A 24,391-nucleotide genomic window follows, 5' to 3' on the forward strand; every position below is an offset into this window, starting at 1 on the left:
ATCTTCTCCAGACTACTGGGGTTCTGTGTTACCATTGCCATTTATGTCTCCAGTTTGTGGGTAAATACACATCAGCCTTTTCAAATCAGGTGTAATCTCCCTGGTGCTGACATCTGGTCACTGTCTACTTTTACCCAGAAATCAACGTTGTGAACAAACAACTTTGGCTTTTGCAAGATGACTCCGTGGGCAAGAATTTTCACCTTGTGCAGCCTCAGTTGCCTCTGAGGTGAGAGAGGGGTCTGCCATGGGACTGAGGACAGAGCCACATCCCAGCTACACATAACTCCTTCCTAGTGTTAATACACCCCACCCACTCAATTGTCCTGTCCAGACAAGGTCCAACTGAACACAATGGCCAACATGCTCCCCAAGCAGTCCTTGGCATGCCTTCCTGAATGGGAATCAGTTTCCTGTGGGAGTAGTCACCTCAGTGTTAATGAGACACGAGATGGGCCATTTTTCTCCCTCCCTTGGAAATCACTAGGCTTCCAGAACCTATTCCAATCACTTTCAAGCAAAACCTTCTTCCAAAGCCAGAGAGCTAGTTGGTCCGATTTCAAGAGAAACGCACACAGATTGACACAACTCTGAGCATACCATAAACACATCACTACAGAGCCAGGAAACGCGTCTCCATCCAACAGCTAGAAACAGGATTGGCTAAATCTTAAGCCCTTTCTGATCCCATATGTCCATCTCCTGACCTGACTATGCATCCATCTCCAACTCCAAACCCATCAGGATCAAGGACCACCTAGTCTCTAATGGCAAAAGTTTGCCTACTTTCCTATTAGGGACCTCCGATCCCAACCTGTGCCTGTCTACTAGCTAGGCTAGTACTACTGGAAATACCCCCCGTCCACTGGAATGTAGGTGCATGCAACAGCTGCACACAGAATGTGCTGTGTGCCACAGCAGCAACCGCATCTGCACAGGACAGTGAGCCCCATCCGGACCCCAGAAAACCCCTGTTCAGCTCCCATTCAAAAGCTGGTTGACTGAACCCTTTCCCACTGTATGTGTTTCCTTGTGTTCAGGCAGAAGCTCCTAATACACCTATCTGGATTACACATTGGCTCCCTTGTCAATTTCCATTACAACTGAGTCAAAGAACTTAGGGGGTCAGTATTACCAGTGTGGCTCGTTCTTGCCCTAACTTCCCTGTCTCCTTCTCCCTTCCTTTTCTCATTGCTCTGCCTCTTCCTTTGCTCTATTTTCCCTTTGAATGCCGAAATGCTCACCACATATCCCAAGAATCTGGAAGATTTCTTTCTAGTAGATTCCATTTTCATCGAAGACACACAGATCCCAGGACTATGGAAAGAAGAAATCTACTATTTCGGTTTGTCACATACACAGAGATCCTGGACTGTGGCTTTTCTCTGACCCTCAAGCAAAACGCACTGTGTACATCTGCACAGATATTCTTTGGAAAAAGAACAAATCCAACTAAACTGTAATCAGTTGGAAGCATAATAAAACTTGCTTGGAGGAGGAGACATCATGTGTGTTTCTTGACTTGGGATAGCCCAGAACCATGCTCCACAGAGCTTGTTAAGAAAGTCCATGTTGCTCTCTCCTACAATAGAAATTACAGATATGGGCCAAGCAAAACAGACACACTGTAATGTAAAGCCACTAGTCAGGGTTCCTCAGAAATCCGTGCATTTAAAGCAATTCTGCTGCAAGCTTTTGTCCACCTGCAAGATCTCAAAGTTTCACCGGCGATTCAGGATGAGGGCTTTCGTGCATGGCCAGCGGGGAGTCAGAAACGATCAATCGGACACACTGTCCCTGGGAGAATGGGGCTGCGGGGCTGTGGTGGGGGCCACACCTCCCCTGTAATTCTCAGAACACACCCTGCCGAGTGCATTCATCACCATAGCCCATGTGTGACCTTTGGAAAAGTCCTTGAAAACAGTGAAACCAGAGTCTTAGTTGAAATCTGGAATCCATTCCAGTCTTACACAGGAAGAAAATTAGGCATAGAACAACAAAGCCCACAGTTCGTAGAATCCTGGGGAGGCTCTGGCTGACATTACAATTGGGGAAGTTTCTTTTTTCTACACTACTTTGTATTTCATAGAAGTTTTTCATCTGAGCAGCCCTTAAACATGTTAGAAAATACCACATGGTTAGTGGATGGCAAGCACAGGTTTCTTCAGCAAATAAAGCAAGATATTAAGCGACATATTAAAAATCTACTTAATATGTTTCCAAGTTACTATTGAAATGCTATTCTTCCCAGCTTAAGTGGGCAACACGACTATCCTTCATTTTAGATTGATGTATTGGCAATAACAGGGATAGTGGTAGGGGCTTAGGATAGAGAAAACAGCTGCATTCCCTAAACCCCAAGTCTATGACCAAGTTCATTTGCCCAGACATTCTGGGCCTGGAAATATTTATTCACTTAGAACATGAATCAGCATAGTAGTGGGCTTGCTCAGGAAATTCAACTTAGCAAACATTTTGTGGGGTGATGATATTTTTGTAAGGACCGACCCATTCCCTTTAGTTTCTAGTCACTGCTGCTCCTACTAATATGTCATACATGTGATTTATTTCTTGGGCACCAATAAATCATAAACTTGCACTACTGTTGGAAGCACTTCCTTTTTCTGCCAGCAAGAAGAGAGGAAGGACATTTGTAAATCAAGAGGAGGCATGAGATTCAGTGAAAATCAACTGGCAGAGAAACCTGGCTGGGAATGACACCTTAGAACCCCTGTGAAGTCTGTCTGGAAGGTCCCTCAACAGGGACCCTGAAGCCAAGGAGAAGATTCAAGAACAATCCAGCCAAGGGGCAGCCTCTGACACCAACCCAGAACATTTCTTCATTCACACGAAGAACTTAATTTTGTTGTTGTCTTAAGTACATTTACAGCTCATTTTTTATTTTCCTTACAAAAAAAAAAAGGTAAATGGCATTGCTTTGGTCTCCAAAACAGATGCCAGTCTGAACTTTATTCTGCCAGCAAGTATTTGGTTTGGCTCTGCGGAGCTTGGGTTGAAAAAATATTTGCCAATTCCAAAAAGATTTAACGAGCTTTGCAGCAGATGCTGGTGCCATTTGGCACGTCCCAGGAACTGTGGCCCAGCAGAGAGAACTCTCTAGACCACAGATTTTATTTGCTTGAGGTAGCCAACACTGAGAGCTTAGTTGAGTTCTCGGATCAAGAAGCTGCAGGCCAATGAGTAAAGTTTCCAAGAGAAAGTGACCAGCTCAGGCATCAAAAACCCTTCTTGTTGACACTGAAAAGGAAGTCACTGGGCCGGACTCCACCCCCAATGCAGGAATTGATGGCCAAACTTCAGAACTGTCAGTTGCATCCCAACTGTCTAGCAAAGCTATCCTCATCCATTATCAGACATGGCAAAGTTTGCATGCAGTGGTTTTTTGCTGTCATCTGATGCCTTACTAATTATGGTGTAAAAATTTAACTAACTTAAAAGCATATGACCTACTTCCAGTAACTCCACTAAAGATCACCAAAAAAAAAAAAAAACCAGTTAACTCTATATGATAAAGATGGACATGCACTGCTTTTGGGAATATTCAATGGAATATAAGTGTTTAAAACTATCACCGTGGTTGGACAGAATGAACCACCAGCACACAAAAGCCTAAGTTAAAGGTCACTGAGGTTGCCACCTAGAATTGCACATCTTAGTAAGAGCTGCAAGAAATGAACACCACATGACAACCATAATGCAAAACATTTCCATAGTGGTATGGGTATAAAATTCACACGCAGCATTTTGTGGCACTGATGCTGTGACTGCTTACAGAAAAGAGGAGTTTACACCCTTCTCATTACTCCACATGTTGCACAAACACCCTCCAGGAATGCCAACTTCTTGCAACTGCCTTCCAAAATAGACTTAGTCACCAATGCACAGATGGAGCCTTCTACCTGCGTAGGCTGACATGCTGGAATTTGAGTAGAAGTCAAAAGAAAAAGTCATGCAATGGAAGGAGGAAGATGACAGTGGCTATTTACCATTTTGGCTTCTGAGTGCATTGGCTGGACTTGGGGAGACGCACAGGGGTCACTGAGATTTGGCCCTTGCATGCCCATGATGCTGGAGTTCACTGACATTTGTCTCTCCATCTAAGAGAAAGGAAAGCAACAGAATTAGAAGGCGGAGAAAAGGCAGTCTAGGTGCTAGACAAAGCTGTTTCTCTTTTAAATGGATCATTCAGCATCCTTCTGAGCAAGTGCAGAGCAAACCCGCACTTTGGCAAATGGTCAGCAACAGCACCCTCACACCCTGAATGCGAGTGCCTCAAAGACTCCTTGAAAGCTGTGTCTATTGTAAAAGATCCCTCATGCCAGAAGAAACTGCACTCTTGGTGGATCATTTCCCAGCAAAACTATGGCAAGACTTCCAACGACCACTAGTCAAGCTAATGTTTAAGACAGTAAGGAAAAATGCATGCATAGGAAAGTGCTGGAAGAACATGTGCTATGCCAAATGGTCATCTCAGGATATACATAGCACTTTTTTGCTTCCTAGATTTTATATGGGTAAGTGAGGAAAGCAGTTGAGAGCTCTGCCTCAGGTATCTACAAATGCTCCCACATGGTCCTCCTGCCAGCCTGTCTATTAGTAACACTCTTCAAAGCACCAGAATTGAGTTCTGGCAACTGGTCTACAGCATGCCCTATTCAGGCCAACAAGTAGAACACCCTTTGTCCAAAATACATGGGACCAAATGCGTTTGGGATTTTGAATTTTTTTTTTTTCAGATTTTGGAATGCTTGCAAATACACAAAATTTTCTTGAGGATGGAAGCCCAGTCTGAACACGAAATTCACTTGTGTTTCATATAGACCTTGCAGACGCATTGTGGAGGAACTGTAGGCAGCAATTTTAGTGGCCTCTGTTTTGACTCTGCCCCATCCTGGAAGTCAGGTACAGAATTTCCCATCTGTGCCATCACACTGACACACACACGATTTTGGGTTTCAGATTAGGGATGCGAACTTGTACTGCAAAATTTCCATTTGAGTCCTGAAAGGATGTGTCTGATTAATAATGTTGTTCAGCTACCTGAAAAGTAAGACTTTTTACAGAACGAGCTCAAGCATGTGCACTGGATATTAATCACACAGAAGATAATTTTAGAGGGGAAAAAATAGGCCCTTCCACACGAATGTGATTTGTTTGTCAAAAGACGGAAGAGCAAAGGAAGGTTTGGAATTTCAGGAATCTGATTTCTGTTCAAAGGCGGCCTGGTTACTTTTCTCTGAGTTAGAGAGCTTCTTGGATTGGTGTTGTGGCACAGCAAGTTAAGTCACCATCTGTGATGTGGGCATCTCCTATTGCAGCACTGGCGTGAGTTCCGCTGCTCTCTTTTCAACCCAGCTCCCTGCTAACATGCCTGGGAAAGCTGCTGTAGGTGACTCAAGTACTTAGGCCTTGCCACCTACATCAAAGACCAGGATGCAAGTCTAGGTTCCCAGGTTTTGGCCTGATCCAGCCCTGGCTATTACAAACATCTGAGGAGTGACCCAGCAGAGGAAAAGTCTCTGTGTCTTTCAAAAAATAAAAATAAATTAAAAACTTGAAAGCTTCTGGGCATCCCAGGCACTCATATTTTTTCATTTAAAAATCCTTTTAAAAGTATAGAAAATACATCATAAATTTTACCACTTCAGCTATTTTTAAGTGCTGCTGAGTACATTAGCATCAGTGGCGTTAAGTACACTCTGTGGTCTAACTAGTAAGTTGTAGAGAATTCTACAGGTTGCAATGCTTTTAAAAAGATGTGTTCCCCTTGTAACAGAGTCTGTGAGATTAGGAAAATTAGAACAGAACCTAACCCTATTCTAATTGGCAACACTTGAGAGGCAGATCAAAGCCCAAATGAGCTTTTGCTTTAGGTTTTGCAAAGAATGAGCTTCCAGAAGTGGGATTGACATCCAAGAGCTATACAAGCTGCTCGGCCTAGCAAGAGGTAAGCATGGACTCCTTGGGGCTTCTGTAGCCAGTCCAATAACACTTCCTACTTCCTGGAAAAGTTACCATCTATGACCATGTCTATCCTGCAGCTACAGAACACTGGTTTTACTTTGTAAAGATGAATTTATTTGAAAGCCAGGGAGACACAAAGAGTTGGAGACTGAAGAGGAGAGGGACCAGAGAGAGATCTTCCATCCTCTGGCTTACCCGCCACATGCTTGCAATAGTCAAGAGTGGGAACAGCCAAAATCAGCAGCCGGCAACTCAGGCAGCGTCTCCCAAGTTCATGGCAGGAACCATGGGCCATCATGCTTGGCTTCCCAGTGCACATCAGGATCGGAACCATATAGTCACTGGGACTCAAAGCATTCATTCTGGTATGGCATGTGGATGTCCCTTAACTCACTGTGCCACAATGCCCACTTCCAAAACACTGGTTCTAAACAGACTGAATTCTCAGTGTGAAAACCGTGAAGGGTTTTTGACACAGAGGTTAATACATTGCTTGGGAAGAATGCATTCCACATCACAGAGCTTGGGTTTGGGTCACCACTGTTCAGATTGCAGCTTCCTGTTAATGTATACCCTCGGAGCTAGCACGTGATGGCTCAAGAGCTTGGCCCCTGCCACCTGTGTGGGTGAGATGGAGTCAGCCTGGCACAGCCCCAACTGATGGGGGTACTTGGGAATTGAACCTTTTCCCTGACCTCCCACCTTTCAAATACATAAAGAATTTTAAAATGGTTTTTTGTCCATTTTAATGACTGCTGACTTACAGAGCGCCAACCAAACCTCCTGAAAACAACTATTTGCTGCTTTGTGCTAGCAAGGCCCTGTCTGCACCGTGGGCTCCACTTTACTGGGTGGACTAGAATTAAGAGGCAGAAGACGGGTGTGGTTTTATGTATCCTGAGCAACACTTACTACTGGAGGTCAGACAACCAAGGAAAGGATTTATTTTTCAGACATGAGAAACCAGGAGCTGGGGTTGCAGCTGGGTTGAGCTCTGCAGCTGACACAGCTTTTGTAATTATAAATGGGATTCTTGTTCCCAAACTGTTAAAGCACTTGACTTTCAAGATAAGATGTCACATCTCAGCGAACATTTTGCAGGTACTGCCTGTCTGCTCTTCCCAGCTTTGCCAGCACCTAGGAAGTGCTCAACAGAAGAATGAATGAACCAACAAATCCATTCTTTGGGCTCAAACCTAGGCCCTGTGGATTGTATGATCTTGCAGCACGCATGTCCCATTGAGTAAGATATACTTAGAGACAAACTTCCATTCTCTACTCATGGTATCATGATTCCAAGAGTAAGAATCTGGGGGAAGAGGTGTGGTCACACATGCCATGCCCAGCACAGGACTCAGTAGATACGAAGGAAAAGACTCAGACCGATTCCTACGACTTGAACACTAGGACTTCTAGCCTCAGCACTGTCTACAATCTTGGGCCTGACAATCCTTTGTTGGGAGTGGCGGCCCTGATCCCTTAAAGATGTTTAAAAGCATCTAGGGCCTTCACTAACTAAATGCCAGCTCACCACTCCCTCCAACTGCAGCTTGGACAACTGGCCCTGCCTACAGACAGTACTCAATATCCCCTGACAGGCACACCACTTGCAGGTAAGACTCACTGCCCTAGCCTTCCATGTATTGCCCTGGCTTCCGTACACATGTTGGGTATAGATCTAGAAACTCCCCACAAGGGTAACATCCCTTTCTGTCTTCACTGGTTCCTAACCTTGCCCTTGAACCTTTGCTTCTACTGTGAAGCCTACATAGGACCTCAAGCTGTAGGATAAGAGATGATGGAGTGCAGAAGTGCCACCACCTTTTTCTGGGTCACTTTTGGCCCAGGTAGCCCAGCTTTGTTCTTGGGAGTAGGACACAGGTTAGACAAGTGGAAAGTCTGTGCAGTGCTAATTGTTTGAGTGACACATCACAGTCCTGAAAGGAAACAAGCTTTGGACAGGAGAATTTACACTCCGGATGAAAACCACGAGCAGTGGAGGTCCTCATGTGATGACGTAGGTTCCAGATAAACCTGCTTGGATGGCATTGTTCTTCTTTGTCAGAAAGGATCTAAGACAGGAATTGCATCCAAAGCCAGTCATCTCAATGTCACAAACACTGCTGCCAGCCTGGACTACCCAGTATTAAGAGAAGGAATGTCCATTTCTCTAAACCAAGTCCATCAAGCCCATTTCCCTGCCCATACTTAGACAATGAAGTCAATTGTTTCACCAGGGATGATCTGAGCTACTTTGTTTGTTGGGATCATCCAACATGAGTCTTCACTCATACACCGTGGAACATGGAACACCCACCACCTTCTCCAAGGCAGCACGGGGGAGAGGACAGGGAAAGGGGCAGAGACAAGACCATCTGGGATGAGGCGGAAGTTCTCTCTGCCATGTCTGTAGGTTTACCTATTGAGTTTAGAGGAAGGTAGTGAATAGAATCATTATGAGTGGAGACCAGGCATCCAGACAAGGATTCAAATTCTGACTCCACCACATGCTAACTCTGTGACCTTAGCCAAGTCATTCAGCCTTCTGCTTTATTCCATCATGTGTACAATGGGTACCATAGCAACCATGCTTTCCTCACGAAAGTGTTGCAAGAAGGAGAGAATGTACACATTATGCTGTGGTCAAGAAACAAGTTCTAGGGCCAAAAGTCTTGGGTGCAAAACAGCTGCCAGGCTGGCCAGCCAAGCGTGACGTCTGCCTTACTCTCGTCACTCCAAGAATGGGGATAATAACAAACTTGGTGGTGGGAGGGTTGTCATGTGTTGAAAAAGTGTTTGAGAAGTGAGTAGTGTATCCTAAGTACTTGGTTAATGCTGCTAGCATGATTAACAGAACACAATATGCATGGACATATGCTAGCAACTTCTATACTCCTGCTATTGTACTAATTATTATTCTGAGATTTGACTTGTCCGCTCATTGACAAGGTGAGGGCACTTTGCACACGGCCCATGCTGAGAAATCTGTAGAGCAGTCATCCCTTGGCATTTTGGGGACACTGGTCTCAAGGGGTCTGCGAAAAATCTATGAATGATGAAGCCCCTGATATAAAATTACAAAGTTTTGCACACAAACTGCACATATCCTCTCTGTACATTTTAAATGATCTCTAGACCGTTTTATTCCCAACACCTGTTGATGTTCTAGAAATAGCTGTTATAGCATATTGTTTAGGAATAATGATCCAATGAGTACATGTATTCAGTACAGTTGCAATCTAAAAGCAATTCAAATCACAATTGGCTGAACAGTAGATATGAAACTCACAGATAATAGAGGACTGAGTTTGACAGCATAAAACACTGTCATACCACACAAATTCCATTCCCTTGGTAGCACAAGCTCCCTTGATACAGCAGGAAGATGGGACTGAGTCTTATAGCACAGCATGAAAAGAAGCAGAACACTAAAGTTATCACCTGGGGAGAGGCAACAGGGACCCCCAGTCAGCTAACTCACAGCTTCACTCTCCATTCTCTGCAGCAGTCAGTTCCTATCCTCATTCTAGCACGGCACCTCAACATGAGCAACAAGTCCCAGCAAAAAACACAAGAACACTTACTGGCATCAAGACGGCCGAAGAGCCAGGCATGGTAGGGTTGGGCAGTGTCCCGGGCATGGAGGCGGGCATGGGTTGTCTCTGTCTGTTGTGGAGGTGTAGCAGAGAAGATAGAGAGCCTGGGACAGGCCTGGGAACAAAGAAAAACACAAGCGTTATTCCCGGTGGCCTGAGCCTGTGTAGCTCGTGTCCAGCACCAGCAGGGACATTGACATCACGTGAGCCACAGATCAGACCCACTGATGGGAGAGCCACATAATTGAGGATATTAGGGAAATAATAACAAATAAGAGACAAGCCTGGTTTCCTTTGCTGCTTCCTACTTAATACATCAAATTTCATTTCATTTCCTGACCTCTGTTATCTAACTAATGTGCAGTAGGAACTAGCCTGTAAACCTCCCCTGTCCCCTCAACCCCCGTTTTAAGGAAAGGGCTTCTGTGATGAAACCCTGAGGCTGTTCTGGGGTTGCAGCTCTCTGCAGTGCCTTAGAACCAAGATCCAAGTGAGCACATGTGTCCAAATCATACGCCGCCCTCTCCTGCACCTCTGCCTGGAAGCCTGCCTGCTTGACTTTGGGTTTGTTTGGAGCTTGCAGAACAAACCTCATTCAGGAATTCCCAAAAGAAATCCATTTTGGCTTCATTATTTACAATTGTGATCAGAATAAATACCTAGGGCACAAAACAAGGCAGCCAGATCTTGGGTCAGGGCAGTTGTGCGGCCAGTTTTTCTGAGGGCAAGTCCAAAGCCTCACCCCATTCACCCATCTCTGATTTCATCAAAACTCGAGGTGTTAGGCCATTGGATGGAAAATGACCTGGAACTGACCTGCAGACTTGAGCAAGCATGCCTCAAGAGGAGGGTATAACATTTGCCTCCATTTGCAAAAGAAAAGAAATTTTAGGATCTTAAATTGATTTCTTGAGCCAAGGAGCATGGGGCCCAGGGAATGCAGGGATTATTTATGTCGATTAAATATGGCAAACAAGTGACCCCCTGGCCAAGTTCTGAGTTTCCTGATGCTCTTGCTCTGGGGAACTATACACATGTCAACCATTTGAATTCAAGACTTAACAACAAACAACAGCAAACCAGCAAAAACCTGGGGTCTCTGAGTCTCCCCCTCTAACAGATTTATTCTGGATTTCATTCTGCATGGCATGAAACTCATATTTCCAGAACGTGAGTATTGGGAGATTTTCTGAAGAAAAAGAAAAAAGAAAGCTCCTGCATGGTAAGACCCTAGATGTCCAGTGTCAGCCGACAGCTTTCTGTACTGCATGAAACAGCCTGTCCAATCTCCTGACCCCGATCTGCAGGAGGAGCCAGAGGGGAGACTCCTGGGATGATGAGAGGACAGAGCTGGGAGGAAGGCGGCCTCACTTTGCAGCTAGCATCCCTGGGAAGATGAACTTCGGTACTCTCTTTGCCTGAGAACTCATTTGGAACTGGAACTATCACATTCGCACCCAAACCACAGAAGGACCCGTCATAAGTCAGTCTGAATTCATAGGCTCAGGAAAGCGTTCATAGGAGAATGTAAAGGTTATATACACTGTAGGGCCCGGCGGCGTGGCCTAACAGCTAAAGTCCTTGCCTTGAACGTGCCTAGGATCCCATATTGGCACCAGTTCTAATCCCAGCAGCTCCACTTCCCATCTAGCTCCCTGCCTGTGGCCTGGGAAAGCAGTCCAGGATGGCCCAAAGCATTGAGCCCCTGCACCCTCGTGGGAGACCTGGAAGTTCCTGGCTCTGGGCTCTGGATCAGCGTAGCACTAACTGTTGCGCTCATTTGGGGAGTGAATCATCGGACAGAAGATCTTCCTCTCTGTCTCTCCTCCTCTCTATCTGACTTTGCAATAAAAGTAAATAAATATTTTTTTTTTAAAAAAGGTTATACCCTGTGTACCAGTGGTACCCCCTTTTATTAATAGAATGTGTTGAACTGATATACAGATAAAAGTAAGTATTTTTTAAAAATGAAAAAAATGTTTTCTTATGAGCAGACAAAGGACTATGGGTATTTCTTGATTCATGTCCGGGGAACTTCTGGAATACAGGTTAAAGACAGGAGCAGCAGAGCCTGGGAAGGCCTGTTAGCTTTTACAGTTCCAGAAGACTTCTAGCTTCAACAGTTCCAAGCTATTACCATGCAGGTGACTTCACTGGGCCTTAACATCTATCCCATGCTGAGGCAGACAGCTCAAACCAGACGATAGGGTCTGTGACTTAGTCAACGGAAATTTGCTTGAAATCCTCTAGTCCTAATGTTTTGTTGGGGAGTTTCATCGTGAGAAAAAACACCTGAATAGCAAAGCATATAATGTTTGGTAAAGATCAATTATTCTAAGCCCAATATTAACAACCTGAGTTCCCTAATTTCACACTGAAAGATTCAGGTAAAGGACCTGCACATATGAGCATAATTATCATGCAAAAAGATGCCCACACACATATCTAGACATACAAATGTACAGCCTTATATTACATGTCTGCTTTCCTGGTCACCAGGGGACAGAGTTTGAATGCAGATGGGGATAAGCAAAAACTGTCATAGGACAGACAGCTGAGAGCATGTCTTTTCATGATGTGGGGTGGCACTGTTAGCCTCACATAAGCCAAGAAATGATCATCATTTACCTTCTGTACCCTGCCTGACATCTTAGACATCATCTCGGTGATCACTTTTTATTGATGCATTCTTTTAAAAAAGAAACCAATTAGATAACTTCATGACTATGTGAATGGGAACGTAAAAGTAAGTAAATCCAAAACAAGCTTTTAATCTTCCCCTAATAATGGAAACTTTCTGTTGTACAGAGCTGCCGAGGGAATTTAATTCAGCTTTCTCATTAGATTGGTTATTTCCATAGCATGTGTAGATCTCCTAGATTTTAAAACATCAAGTATGTCTTCATTAGTTAAAAAAGCTTTTTAAGATGCAGGGATCTCTTGGGATTATAATGATAATTTCCTAATAATACTAATCAGACCAGTTAGCAGTGGATTCTTGCTCGGGAAAACGACTGAGATCCTTGTATATTGGGATTCAGAAGAATTCTGAAGTCAGTCTTTTACAAGCAGATTCTGTAATTTCCCCAACCCCTAACTATCAAACTACTGGAATTTTCTAGACTTCTTGCTTGTGTTTGGAAGATAAACATGGGTTGGGGGGTTTCGGGGAAAGGGAAGGGACAGTGGGTGAGCGAAAGTGGCATCTGTACCTACCTACTAATCAGAAGGGACATAAAGGACGAGATTGAGTGTTATCTAGAGTGAAGATGAAGAAACACTCATTTGTCCAGATTAGGCATGTCATCGCGGCAAGAATATTGAAATAATTAATTGCCTAATTCCTTTTGTGAATATAAATTCAGAATTGAAACAATAACTTTTAATTGCTACACTATAGTTGCATCCAAGATGATATTGCAGACAATGCTTCATTTTTTCAGAAGTTATTTGTTACTATTTTCATGTAATTTGAAATAGTGCAACATGGCAGGCTGGTCCTACTACTCTGAATCCAGAAATACAGAAATTTGTTTATGGTTCCACGTATCACACAGGCCAACAAGGCTTCTGCTCAGCTTGCCTGATATGGCTTCCTGCTTCACACTTTGACAGCTCCAATGACTGATCATGAATTTTGTTGCTGTTGTTGTTAAAATAAATTCATAGTCTATTTCCCTTGATAATCACATGGCTCTCTGGTCTCACAAAATAGTAGAATCCTGTAGTATGGCTAACATGAGAAATAATTCATTTCTCTGAAATTATTATTCTCCCTTAATACAAATACAACTTCCCTAGCAACACATCAATGAGACTCTGAAAATATGATGGTAAATGGCAGTCAGGTTACGCAGACAAAGACCCAACAGTCTTTCTCCAGTGCAGGCTTGCTGCCTTGAGCTAGTAACTGCAGACTTGGAACACGCAGAACCTCCTTTTTAATAACCACATGCCTCTAGGTAAAGTATTTCTACTAAAAATTATTGAGGCATGGAACAAGGTAAGATGTGTGAGCTCATGTTGAATTGTTCAATTACTGCACACAGGCCTGCAGCATTAGGAGTCTTCCAACGTGACAGATTAGGCCTCCTTCTACACTTGTATAAACATACTGCTTACAGCTGAAATCTGTGTAAGCTTTTCTTTCAATTAACATGTCAAGGGTGACAAACTGTGTTTTCACTGTCCTTTGCCGAATGGTAAGTACCGCAGCAAGCGACTTCACATCCTAGTGCTTCCACCCCCCAAAAAGCGTGTGCCAGTCTCAGGTGTCTGAATGGCCAGTACTGTCTGCCGGTCTTTCTGCCCTTGAACAAACCAACTACTTGAGAGGAGTTAAGTTTGGTGTGTCAGTTTGGAGGTCTGGAGATGGTCTTAGCGGACTGTTGTCTTACTACAGGTCTCCCAGTGTTTGCTGGCATCCCAAACTGTCCCTGAACCTATCAGGACGCAGAGGCCAGGAATGTAGAGAAGCAAAAGGAAGAGTGTGAATATCGAGGTCTGCCTAGGATGCAGACAACAAACATAAAAAGATGATGTTGAGAAGATAGGAATTAACACCAAAGGAATTGGTAGGGGAAGATAGATTTTTTTCAAAGCTTCAAAGCAAGTATTTTTTCCTTCAAGCTCCAGAATAAGAAAACAGGAATAACAGTGGGCATAGAGCAGGAGATTCAGGTGTCATAGTTGCCAGGAAATGTCACAAAGTTTCTAGAAAAGTGGAATGAGAAGTATGAGTTTATTTTGGTGCAAAATCATTTTTAAAAATATATGGAAAATACATATCATGAAAAAGGTACTGTGTGAGCTCAAGATAGTTTGCACCAAAACAAACTCACTTAAAAATATCTTTTTAAAAAAATCATGCTTATCTAGAAGAAAGTTGGCTGTCAGAAACTTTTCTTCCATCCTCTAGTTCACTCCTTGAATACCTACCCTAGCTGGTACTGGGTTAAGTTGAGTCTAAGAATCAGGAACCCAATTCAGGATGTCCCTGTGTATGTCAGGAACCAAGTACTTGAGCCATCACCTGCTGCCTACCAAGATGTCCATGAGCAGGAAGCTGGCACTGGAAGCAGAGCCAGAATTCACACCCAGGCAATCTGACATGGGATTTGGGAGTCCCAAGCAACATCTTAACCACCGTACCCAACCCCCAGCCCTAGACTTTTTTGAACTTTTGAACTTCACATTTCATCAGTGTAATGACCAACCCCAACTGAAGCTCTAGCATTCAGATTCTAGGATTTGACATAGTGAACCGGATGTTCTTAATCCAACTGGCCTGTAGCTGCCCTGCGATGAGGGGAGTCACTGCTCTTTGTACCCTTAGTGCCTAACTTAGCATCTGGCACACAGCCGGTATCTATATGGAAGAACACTGAGCCAGTCAAGCACCTGATTCTCAACATCAAGACCACATCTGAAAGACAACTAAACTCTAAGTAGAAAATGTTCTTGAAAAGCAAGTGACATTTGTGAAAAAAGGGTTATATATTCCATAGATTATACTTGCTTCTCCCTGGAAGGTAATACCATTTCACACACATTGGGGGAAAGTGAGTATTGTCTATTGTGTTTCTATTTCCCTAGGACAAGAAATGTGTGCTTCCTAGGCATTTTCTTGAGGGAAGTATTGTATCCTACACTGGCCTAAGCCTTTGCTTGGGATGCGGAGGCTGAAATAAAAGGCCACACAAACTCTTAAATCTTAAGTGGCGCCAGTTCCTAGGCAGAATGCTCATGACTCACTCTTCTCTGAAGTGGAATTTTTAAATTTACATTTCTGTAAAGGAAACAAATCTGAGAATAATCAAGTAGAAGGTGAAACGGAAGGACAATATACTCTCTTCTGCAGTAATAATTCTAGCATCAAACTGGAGACTGGAAGCTGTGGTCTCAGGAGTCAGGCTTCCTAGGTTAGAAGCTGAATTGGGTAACTGAGGAAGCTGTGTAACCCCTGGACAGTGACTGGGCCTCACTGGGTCCCAGTTTCTTCAACTATAAAAGGGAATGGTAGAGTTATTCCACGGAATAGAATTACACGTTAAGTACAGTGAATATGCTTAATAAAAATCAGTTGTTGTTTTTATAATTATTGCAAAACTCTGCTCAAGCAACAAATTAATCCCCGTTGTTCAAGAAACTGTGTTTTAAGCCTAGGAAATTAAAGAACACCAGTTCCTTTGCTCTAACATAGCAGCTACAATCAGGCACGTGTTGGTCTTGCGCATCTAAGTGATTCCTTTAATAAGCCATCCACTTTAGATCATAAATCCTTCTATGGAGGCAAATAGACATCTCTCACCCACAACTTTAGAGAATTGTAAGATGACTTCACATTCTTTCTGAGAAAGGGCCCTTGAAAATATTTCCTCAAATGGAACCGAACTAGTTCCCCCGAGAGCCATCCTCGGTATTTTGTTTTTCCTGAAAACAATGACAACAATCCAACAGAAGCAATAATTAGGGAAATAAGAAAGCTGTCTGACTTGTATTTAAAATGATATCATATTACTGCCCTTTTTTGGAATGAGTTCACTCCCTGTACCAAGTCTCATTGCTAAGCCCCTAAACAGAGATGGCAAGGATGAATTTCCTCTTGGAACAAATGAGACAAAAGCATTTGACTCTAGAAACAGTACCAAAGTACCAGCAGTTTCAATGAACGTATATCCTCTTGTAGTTTTCTTCAATGTAAGAAAGGGCTTCTGTTGAGAGAGCAGATATTCCCCTGCAAGAACTCTACCCCATCAGCTTTTACTTTTGCAGACAGGTAGGGGTAGGGGAGTTTAGAGAACATGGTTTCTTAGTCTGAATCTTTGGTCTTATTCCTAGCCCTCAGGTGGTCTGCAGTAGTGAAGCAGTCAGTGTCAAAGTTCATGGCATGTGTTCTGCAAGGACACCAGGAAACCAATCTCCATGGGATGCAAAATTTCATGGCTGCCCACCACCTAGCCTCTGCCTGTTTCCCAGCTCATGGCCTCGGGTACTGCTGCCCCTGCCACAGCCCTTCCTTCTAGGATCATGGAAGTCCCAGCTTCCCGCTGTAGGCCCTTCACAGGAGTGAACCTCTCCTCCCCCTCTCTGGGCTGCCTCACCAACCAGGTAAGAGCCTTCGTTGGGCAGCTCTCAGTGTACTCTGTACTTCCCCCAGTATCATCTAGCACTATTCAGTCAGCCAAGGACTCAGTCAACCATGAAATTACTAAGCACCTAATATGTGTAAGACAGACTCTGCAAATCCCATTTCAGAGAGGAAAAAAAAAAACAGTTTGATTATGCAGCTCATTTGCATAATAATTCTTTCAAACACTTAAAATAGGTGAGAGTTAGTGATAAGTTAGGTATGAACTGTAGTCTCTTAGAATTTACCATCTGAGCTTCCTGATTAAAAGTTACCCAGGAATTTTTGAAAATGCTTGTTTTTCTTTTTATTTGAAAGAGTTGAGACAGATCTTACACCTTGCTAGTTCACCTCCCAAATGCCTGCAACAGTTAGGAGAGCTTGTTTTTCTTTCTTTCTTGTTTTTTTTAAATTTACTTATTTTTATTGGAAAGGCAGATGTACAGAGAGGAGGAGAGACAGAGGGGAAGATCATCCCTCCGGTGATTCACTCCCCAAGTGGCCACAACGGCTGGTGTTGCGCCTATCCGAAGCCAGGAGACAGGAACTTCTTTCTGGGTCTCCCATGAGGGTGCAGGGTCCCAAGGCTTTGGGCCGTTCTCGACTGCTTTCCCAGGCCACAACAGGGAGCTGGATGGGGAGCAGGGCTGCCGGGATTAGAACTGGCGCCCATATGGGATCCCAGCATGTTCAAGGCAAGAACCTTAACCATTACACTATTGCGCTGGGCCCAGGAGAGCTTGGTTTTCAATCTGATTCTCTCACACGGGTAGCAAGAATCCAACTACTTGAGCTAGTATTTACTGCCTTTCAGAGTGCAACTTTAGCAGAAAGTTGAGTCAGAGCAGAGTTGGGATCTCAAGGATGCATTCTGGTATGGAATGCAGGCATCCCAAGCAGCACCCTCACTATTGCAGCCACTCCTGCACCCAACTAGACCATTAAACTTCATCAACTGAGATCCTATCTGCCTTGTCTCCCAGAGAAGATACTTCTGAAGTTCCAGAAAGCCCAGGGTACCTATAAGATGTGTAATAAATAAATCTTGAATGAATGAAAACACAGATATAAAGAATCCAACTGGCAATGTACATCGCAAGATCAGAGTTCAATAAGTTGTCTTTGCTAAGAATTTAATTAGCTTACAAGTCACAAGCGAAACTGTAGCTTACATGAGCAGCTCTGTGCAACCCATCCCTGTCCTTGAAAAGCATGGTTAACTCAAGGTAATCTATTTCTATCAGTGTCCCTTGAAGTTTTCAGATGAGTTCTAGAGTGATTTAACTTGGAAGCAATTAAATCGATTCCTTTTGAAAGTATAGCTTAGCTCTTTCCTAAGAGGCTCAGAGTAATTCAGAAATATTCATCTGCCTCCAATCTCTACAATGTTCTAAAAACTGGATGTGTGCCCTGCAAATAAAGTTGCACTTTCTATTTCTCAAAGCTCTGTGCCCCAAGGTACCAGTTACGGCTATCCCATGGTTAACTAAACATCCCCTTTCTGCTTTCCACAGACAAGAGCACTTTTGGACTCATCATCACCAGGGATGTTGGAAATTACATTTATCACACAAGGTAAATGTAGCCCTCTTTTTTTAATCAACTTTATACTGGAGATACTTCTTTTATAGCTGTAGTATTTGCTGTCTGAGGTCTTGGCAACATCAATCTCTTTTTCTTTAATGGATGCCTGGTGATGAGAAAGCCGAGAGTGGTAATAAAAGTAATACGGCTAACGGATCTGCGTCCTGCTGGAGTCTTTGCTTAGCTTTGTAGCGTACGTTCTGCCCACATTGAGGGAGAAAGCGGGGTTTACTAGAAATTGCAAGTGTTTTAAAGAGAGAGTGTATGCATGGTAGAAATCCAAATTTACTGCCATTATGTTAAAACTATTAAATCTCTCTCCCCACCCCCTCTCCCTTCTTCCTTTCCCTCCTCTCTCTCTCTCTCTTGCCTCTTTAATGACTGATTTCTGCCCCATTAATCTGAATTAGTCGTGCAGTCAGCCTGATTCATTTAAGTTAACCAAAAACATGGCTGGATTGGTTTTTGAGGTACGATTGCAAAATTAAAAAAAAAAAAAAAAAAAAACAAAAAACCTTTTCTCAAAATGTGATCTTTGTTTCCTTGTAAAAAGCTAAAGGTTCTTTCTGAAAACCTTTTATAAAACATCCTAAATGCCGGAACAGTTTGATTGCAGCAGGGGTCAGATATAGAAACACGAAGAGATGGCTCTTCCATCAGCCAATGACTTCTAATAGGCATCAATTATTCATCAAGTTACACTTAGACAAGGCAAGTCAATGAAGATCCTAAGACAGAAGACACTAGATGATTCAGAGTGCTGTTCAGAGGAGTTGGGCACACCTGTCTACGGCAGAGGGATGCATGTTGCTCTGAAAACTGTCTTCCTGCTGTGAGTTGTTAGTAAGCTTCCTGCCTGCTTCCTAGGGACAAATAATCACCCTCTGATTATAAACCTGATCATTCACAGGGGATTGCTGCTTGCATTCATTTGCCCAAAATGAATAATTCATGAATGTATTCACCAGTGCTTGTCTGGCTACTCCGCCAGCTTACAACAAGCATCGGGGAGCCCCCAGGAACCCAGCCTCTGAGTTCTAGCCAGCAGTGATGTTTTAGTTCTCTCCTGGCCTGTGCACTTGCAAATTGTCATATGTAACTGGTTCATGAGTGGTGGAATCACAGCCCAATCTTCACAGTATCTCTGTTTCCCAGAGACACCAGCCACTTGCAACAACAGCTCTGGTGATAAGTGACATCGGGAAGAGCATGAAACTCTTGCGAGGGTCTGCTGGCTCCAAGGGGCGGCCTTTGTTCATCCTGCACGCTGTGTGATGCTGCTGCCAGCGATGCCCCCTGCTTGTGCCCTCCTTGAACCTCTCTGTTTGAATCTTGTTTCCTCACCTCTCTCCTGGGACACAGAATTTACGATGCCTTTCACCCAATCACTCGCCAGGACCATCTCAGCTCTGTAGGGGGTGGTGCTAGAATTTATGAACTCCACTGATCCACCAGCAGGAGAGGGGACATGGCAGAGGTCCCGAGGGAGCAGCTCTTGGCAGCTCTTACTCTCTGCACAGACAATGCACCTTTAGGCTGCTCAAAGCTTGATTTCTCAACTTATATAAGGGCACTTAAAAAAAAACGCATGGAAAAATGAAAAGGTAAGCTCATTTTGGTGCAAAACAAGACAAAACAAACTAAAATTTCTGCATAGGCACATCTCCAAAAGGAAGTAAGTGTTATGAAAAACTGATGTATAGTTTTAACTTTATTTATTTGCTTTTTGCTCCAAAATGGGCTTCTTCTTTAAATCTACTTCTTACTGACTTCCTGTTGGGCCACATGTTCAAGTAGCAGTCATGCTCTGAGCTTTAGTTATCCTCCCAGGAAACACACACAGTAAAACTGATTCTGCAAATGGAGTCTCAGCATGCTTCTCCCTCAGTGCAGCCCCACTGTGAGCTGCAAACTCAGTGGCCATCAATCATGTAAGCAATCAGACAGCAGAAGCCTAGTGCATGAGTGGGGTGTCCTAAAGAAATCCTAGCCAAGCAAGGGTTAAACATCAAAGAAGGGCCAGGGTAGGAAGGAGAAGACATGGAGAGCTTGGAAAAGGTCCCACCCCATGAAGAGGAAAATGCTGAAGGGCTAGGATGGAAGATCCAAGAAGAAAGTAAAGGAATTAAGCACTTGTTAGCCAATGGGGTTGACATACAGTAAAGTGGTTAAGTCTGTGCTTGGAACTCGCACGTTTCATTTTGGAGTCCCTGGCTTCAAGTCCCAGCCCTGCTTCTAAGCCTTTTCTGTGTTAATGGACATTCTGGATGGTATTAGGTGAAAGCCCAGATACTTGGGTCGGTCCCTGACATACCCACCAAAGGAAATCCAGATTGAGTTCCAGACTTTTGGCTTTGATCTGGCCCAATCTTGGCTGATTCAGGCAACTGAGGAGTAAACTAATGGCAGATAAGAGATACCCCTTTCCCTCTAGAACTCTGCCTTTCAAATAAGTCGACAACAATTCTTTAGTCAATGAAAAGACAGAAATGACAATAACAATCCTAATGCTTCTAGATTTTTAGATTCAGAGAATAGTCACCAGTTACTCTAAAAAAAAGTATGTTATCTATTTGAAAGGCAGAGTGACAGATTAAAAGAGAGGATGAGAGAGCCTGAGTGAGCTTTTATCTGCTTCATTCCCCAAATAGCTGCAATGAATGATGCTGAACCAGACTGAAACTAGCAAACTGGAGATCTACTTCTTTTCCCCCACATTTGTGGCATTTGAGTCAGCTTTCTACTGCTTTCCTAGGCATGTTATCAGGGAGCTGGATTCGAAGTGGATCAGCTGGGACTTAAGTCAGCTCCCCTTCTCTGGAATGCCAGCATCACAGGCAGAGACTTAACCCACTGTGCCACAAGGTTAGCCCCATTATCAGTCCCTTTCAAGCCCAACAGAAGCAAAATAACAATAGTAGATTAATGGCACATGGCATTTCCATTGGAAAAGAGTTTTACTCCTTAGAACAAACAATGAGCCAACAGTTCAATGTCTAACTGTGGTTTTGGAATTTCCTGATTAGGTTCCTATGAAAATCGACATGGCCTTGTCTGGTCCGGCTTCTGGGAGAAGGAGGAGGATCTGGCCGATCTCTCTTACCCTGAATTGGGCCTATTATGTTCCCTTTCTCCAGTGTGACTATCGGAAATGATGGAGATAATGCTGGCTACCATCATTAGCCAGAAAATCGAAAAAAGCAGCTCTGTGTGGCTGACAACGTACAGGCAGTGGGCTGTCTCCTGCCTCTGTGGCAGACCAAGAATGGGTTAACTCCGCAAGTCATTTATCCTGCTTTGTCATTAACAAAATCTATGTGGTCATAATTCCATAATTCCCAAGTCACCGGTACAAAGATTACAGAAAATATTTCAAGTGTGTGGCTGGCTCTTGGAAGGTGATGGAGAGATGATTAACTTGCTCTAGAAAAAAAATGTTGAGTATCATTTAAACAAATGGTATTAGGCCATTGCATTTTGTGCAGGAGTAAAATACCACATGGAGGGGCCAGTGCTACGGGCGCAGTAAAGCCAGCACCTGTAATACTGGCAACTCATCTGGGCACCAGTTCGTGTCCCAACTAACCTGCTTTCCATCCAGCTCCCTGCTTGTGGCCTCGGAAAGCAGTAGAGGATGGCCCAAAGCCTTGGGACCCTAGATTCACATAGGAAATCAGGAAGAAGCTCGCAGCTTTGGCCTTAAGCCATCTAGGGAGTGAATCAACAGATGAAAAATCTCTCTGTCACTCCTTCTCTATCTCTGGCTTTCCAAATAAACACATTAGAAAAAAAAAAACTACCTGGAATTCTTGAGTCCCTGTTTAAGGCCTGAGCTTGACACCTGACTCCAGCTTCCTGCTAGCATGCGTGCATGCTACAAGGCAGCAGAAGGTAATTTAGGTATTTGGCGCCTTGTGACCTACATGGGATGCCTGGATTGAGCCCCAGGCACCTGACGTTAGCCTGGCCCAGTCCAGGCAGTTGTAGGTATTTGGGGAGTGATTCAGTGAATGGAATATCCCTTTTTCACTCTCCACACGCCCCACTCTCTCCTTCCTTCCTTTTCAGCTGATGAAAATAAATTAAAAAGAATAAAAGTCCTGACCTTTTCAGGTTTTTGTTACATAATAAGTAAATAGAAATACGATTTCCAACTACGATGGTTTGAAACTGGGGGGTGGGAGGAAGGAGGGGCAGTGTAAACCATTTGAGGAAAGATCTGGAAGCATCTGTCTTCTCCAAAGAATGTTCTGTGTGGCCACCATTGTAACTGTGGACAAGCCTATGCTGAGCTCTAGGCCAGGAGCTCAAAGCAGGTACCAATCTCCTCCCTGGACTACAGTGCAAGTCTTTGAGAACACTGAGGTTAGAACCTATAGGAGCCTTATGGAGGCATGCTGAATGACTTAATGAAGTCATCGCTCACTATCCTTCATCTCCTGGCACGCTGAACCCCATGACACATCAAGGATCTTTTTGAAGGGCTCTGAAAACGTGAAGCATTATTCTGATTTCTAGGCACTGTCAACTCCTCAAGACTTGGGCAAGGGGCATGGGGTAAGGGCAGAGTTTCTTGGAAAGTGAGCCCTGCATTGTGCAACATTCCCCGAGTCACCTTTCAAGTTCTCTAACTTTGCAAGAGCACTTATCACAAAGTCCAAGTGATATTAATTTAAAACACTTAAGAAAAGAGTAGCAGCAAAATATACAATAATGATAATTGGCATTTATCCTGTGCTTTTCAACCAGGCCTTGCTGGAATCCAACCTACACGTGGACAGGCACTTAAGAAAGTACTGATTGTAGCTTCCCTGTGGACAGATTTGGTTCTGGCACTGTATCCTAAGCTTGAGATTACAGTCATGCTAAGCCCATGAACGTACTCATTACCCCTACAGACACAGACAGACATCTACATGTTTAAAGGAGAAAAAAATAGTTGAAAACTTTTAGAGCTGGTGTTGTGGCATATGAGGGAAAGCTACCACCTGCAGTGCTGGCACCCCCCAATGGACACTGGTTCCAGGCCCAGCTGTTCCACTTCCAATCTAGCCCCCTGCTAATGTGCACAGGACAGCAGAGGACAGCCCAACTGCTGGGGAAGCTACTGACTCCAGGTTTTGAATCAGTCCAGCTCCAGTAGTTGCAGCCATTTGGGAATTGAATCAAAAGATGGAAGAGCTCTCTCTCTCTCTCTCTCTCTCTCACGCTCCCTCGCTCTCACTCTCTCTCTCTCTCTCTGGCTGGCCTTTTAAATAGATAAATCTTGAAAGGGACAAAACAAACAAACAAAAAAACCACTTTTGCTCTCAAAGCTTGAATCTCAGGTTTATACTTTTCAAAGACATTTTATTTGCTTCTGTTATATATTTGAGAGGCAGGGTGACAAGAGATAGATCTCCCGTCATTGCTCTACTTCTAAACCATGACTCACAACAGCCATGGCCAGGCCAGGCCAGGCCAGAGACAGAGACATCTGGTGTCCCATGTAGGTGGCAGAAACATACCTCCTTAAGCCATTGCTTGTTGCCTCCCAGGGTGCGCACTAGCAGGAAGTTGGAATAGATGAGGGGCTGCAACAGGAGTGCTGTCACACCAATGTGAGCCTTCCCAACAGCTGTGTCACAGCTGCCCCTAAGCACACTGCTCTCCTGTCCTGCATTTAGACTCTCACAGGCTTGCTTCATTCCGATATTTCCTTTAACTCCCTTCTTCGGATATTTGTAAGAGTAATTGAAATGTCTGTGTCTGTTCTTTAGAATTGTGACATTTTAAAAGGCTTTTTTTTTTTTAGTTCATTCTGAACCCAATTTTGTTTAGGTTTAAACGATTAGTTAAAAGCCACACAGGGGTTTACATAGAACGTGTCTCTTTCAAGGCACTTTTCCCTTCCCTGGTGGCCTTGCATTTTGCCAGAGAGTGACTTGCTCAGTCTTCCCAAATTATTCCCCAGACAGTCCCACTGCTACTTTCAAACAAATGTGGTATTTGGGGTTTCAAGTTTAAAATGCAATTTGGTATCATTTGAGATGTCTTCTTAAAGCTTAATAAACATCTTCCCCTGAGGGACTTGGGGTCTGATTTTAATTTGTGGTAG

General features: G+C 43.8%; 1 protein-coding gene across 2 annotated transcripts in view; it reads right to left on the minus strand.

The window, feature by feature from the left end:
* The window catches only part of CREB5 (cAMP responsive element binding protein 5), a 380,309-nt gene that overhangs the window by 82,550 nt on the left and 273,368 nt on the right, over nt 1–24,391 (minus strand). For both annotated transcript variants that reach the window (XM_040965059.1, XM_040965060.1), the window contains 2 exons: nt 9,570–9,696; nt 4,008–4,118 (listed from right to left, as the gene is read on the minus strand). In XM_040965059.1, coding sequence (XP_040820993.1) covers nt 4,008–4,118; nt 9,570–9,696 — 238 coding nt within the window. The remainder of the gene's footprint in view (nt 1–4,007; nt 4,119–9,569; nt 9,697–24,391) is intronic.

This window comes from Ochotona curzoniae, unplaced genomic scaffold, assembly GCF_017591425.1.
Source record: "Ochotona curzoniae isolate NIBS_2020 unplaced genomic scaffold, NIBS_Ocur_1.0 scaffold_3835, whole genome shotgun sequence".
Classification (NCBI taxonomy): domain Eukaryota; kingdom Metazoa; phylum Chordata; class Mammalia; order Lagomorpha; family Ochotonidae; genus Ochotona; species Ochotona curzoniae.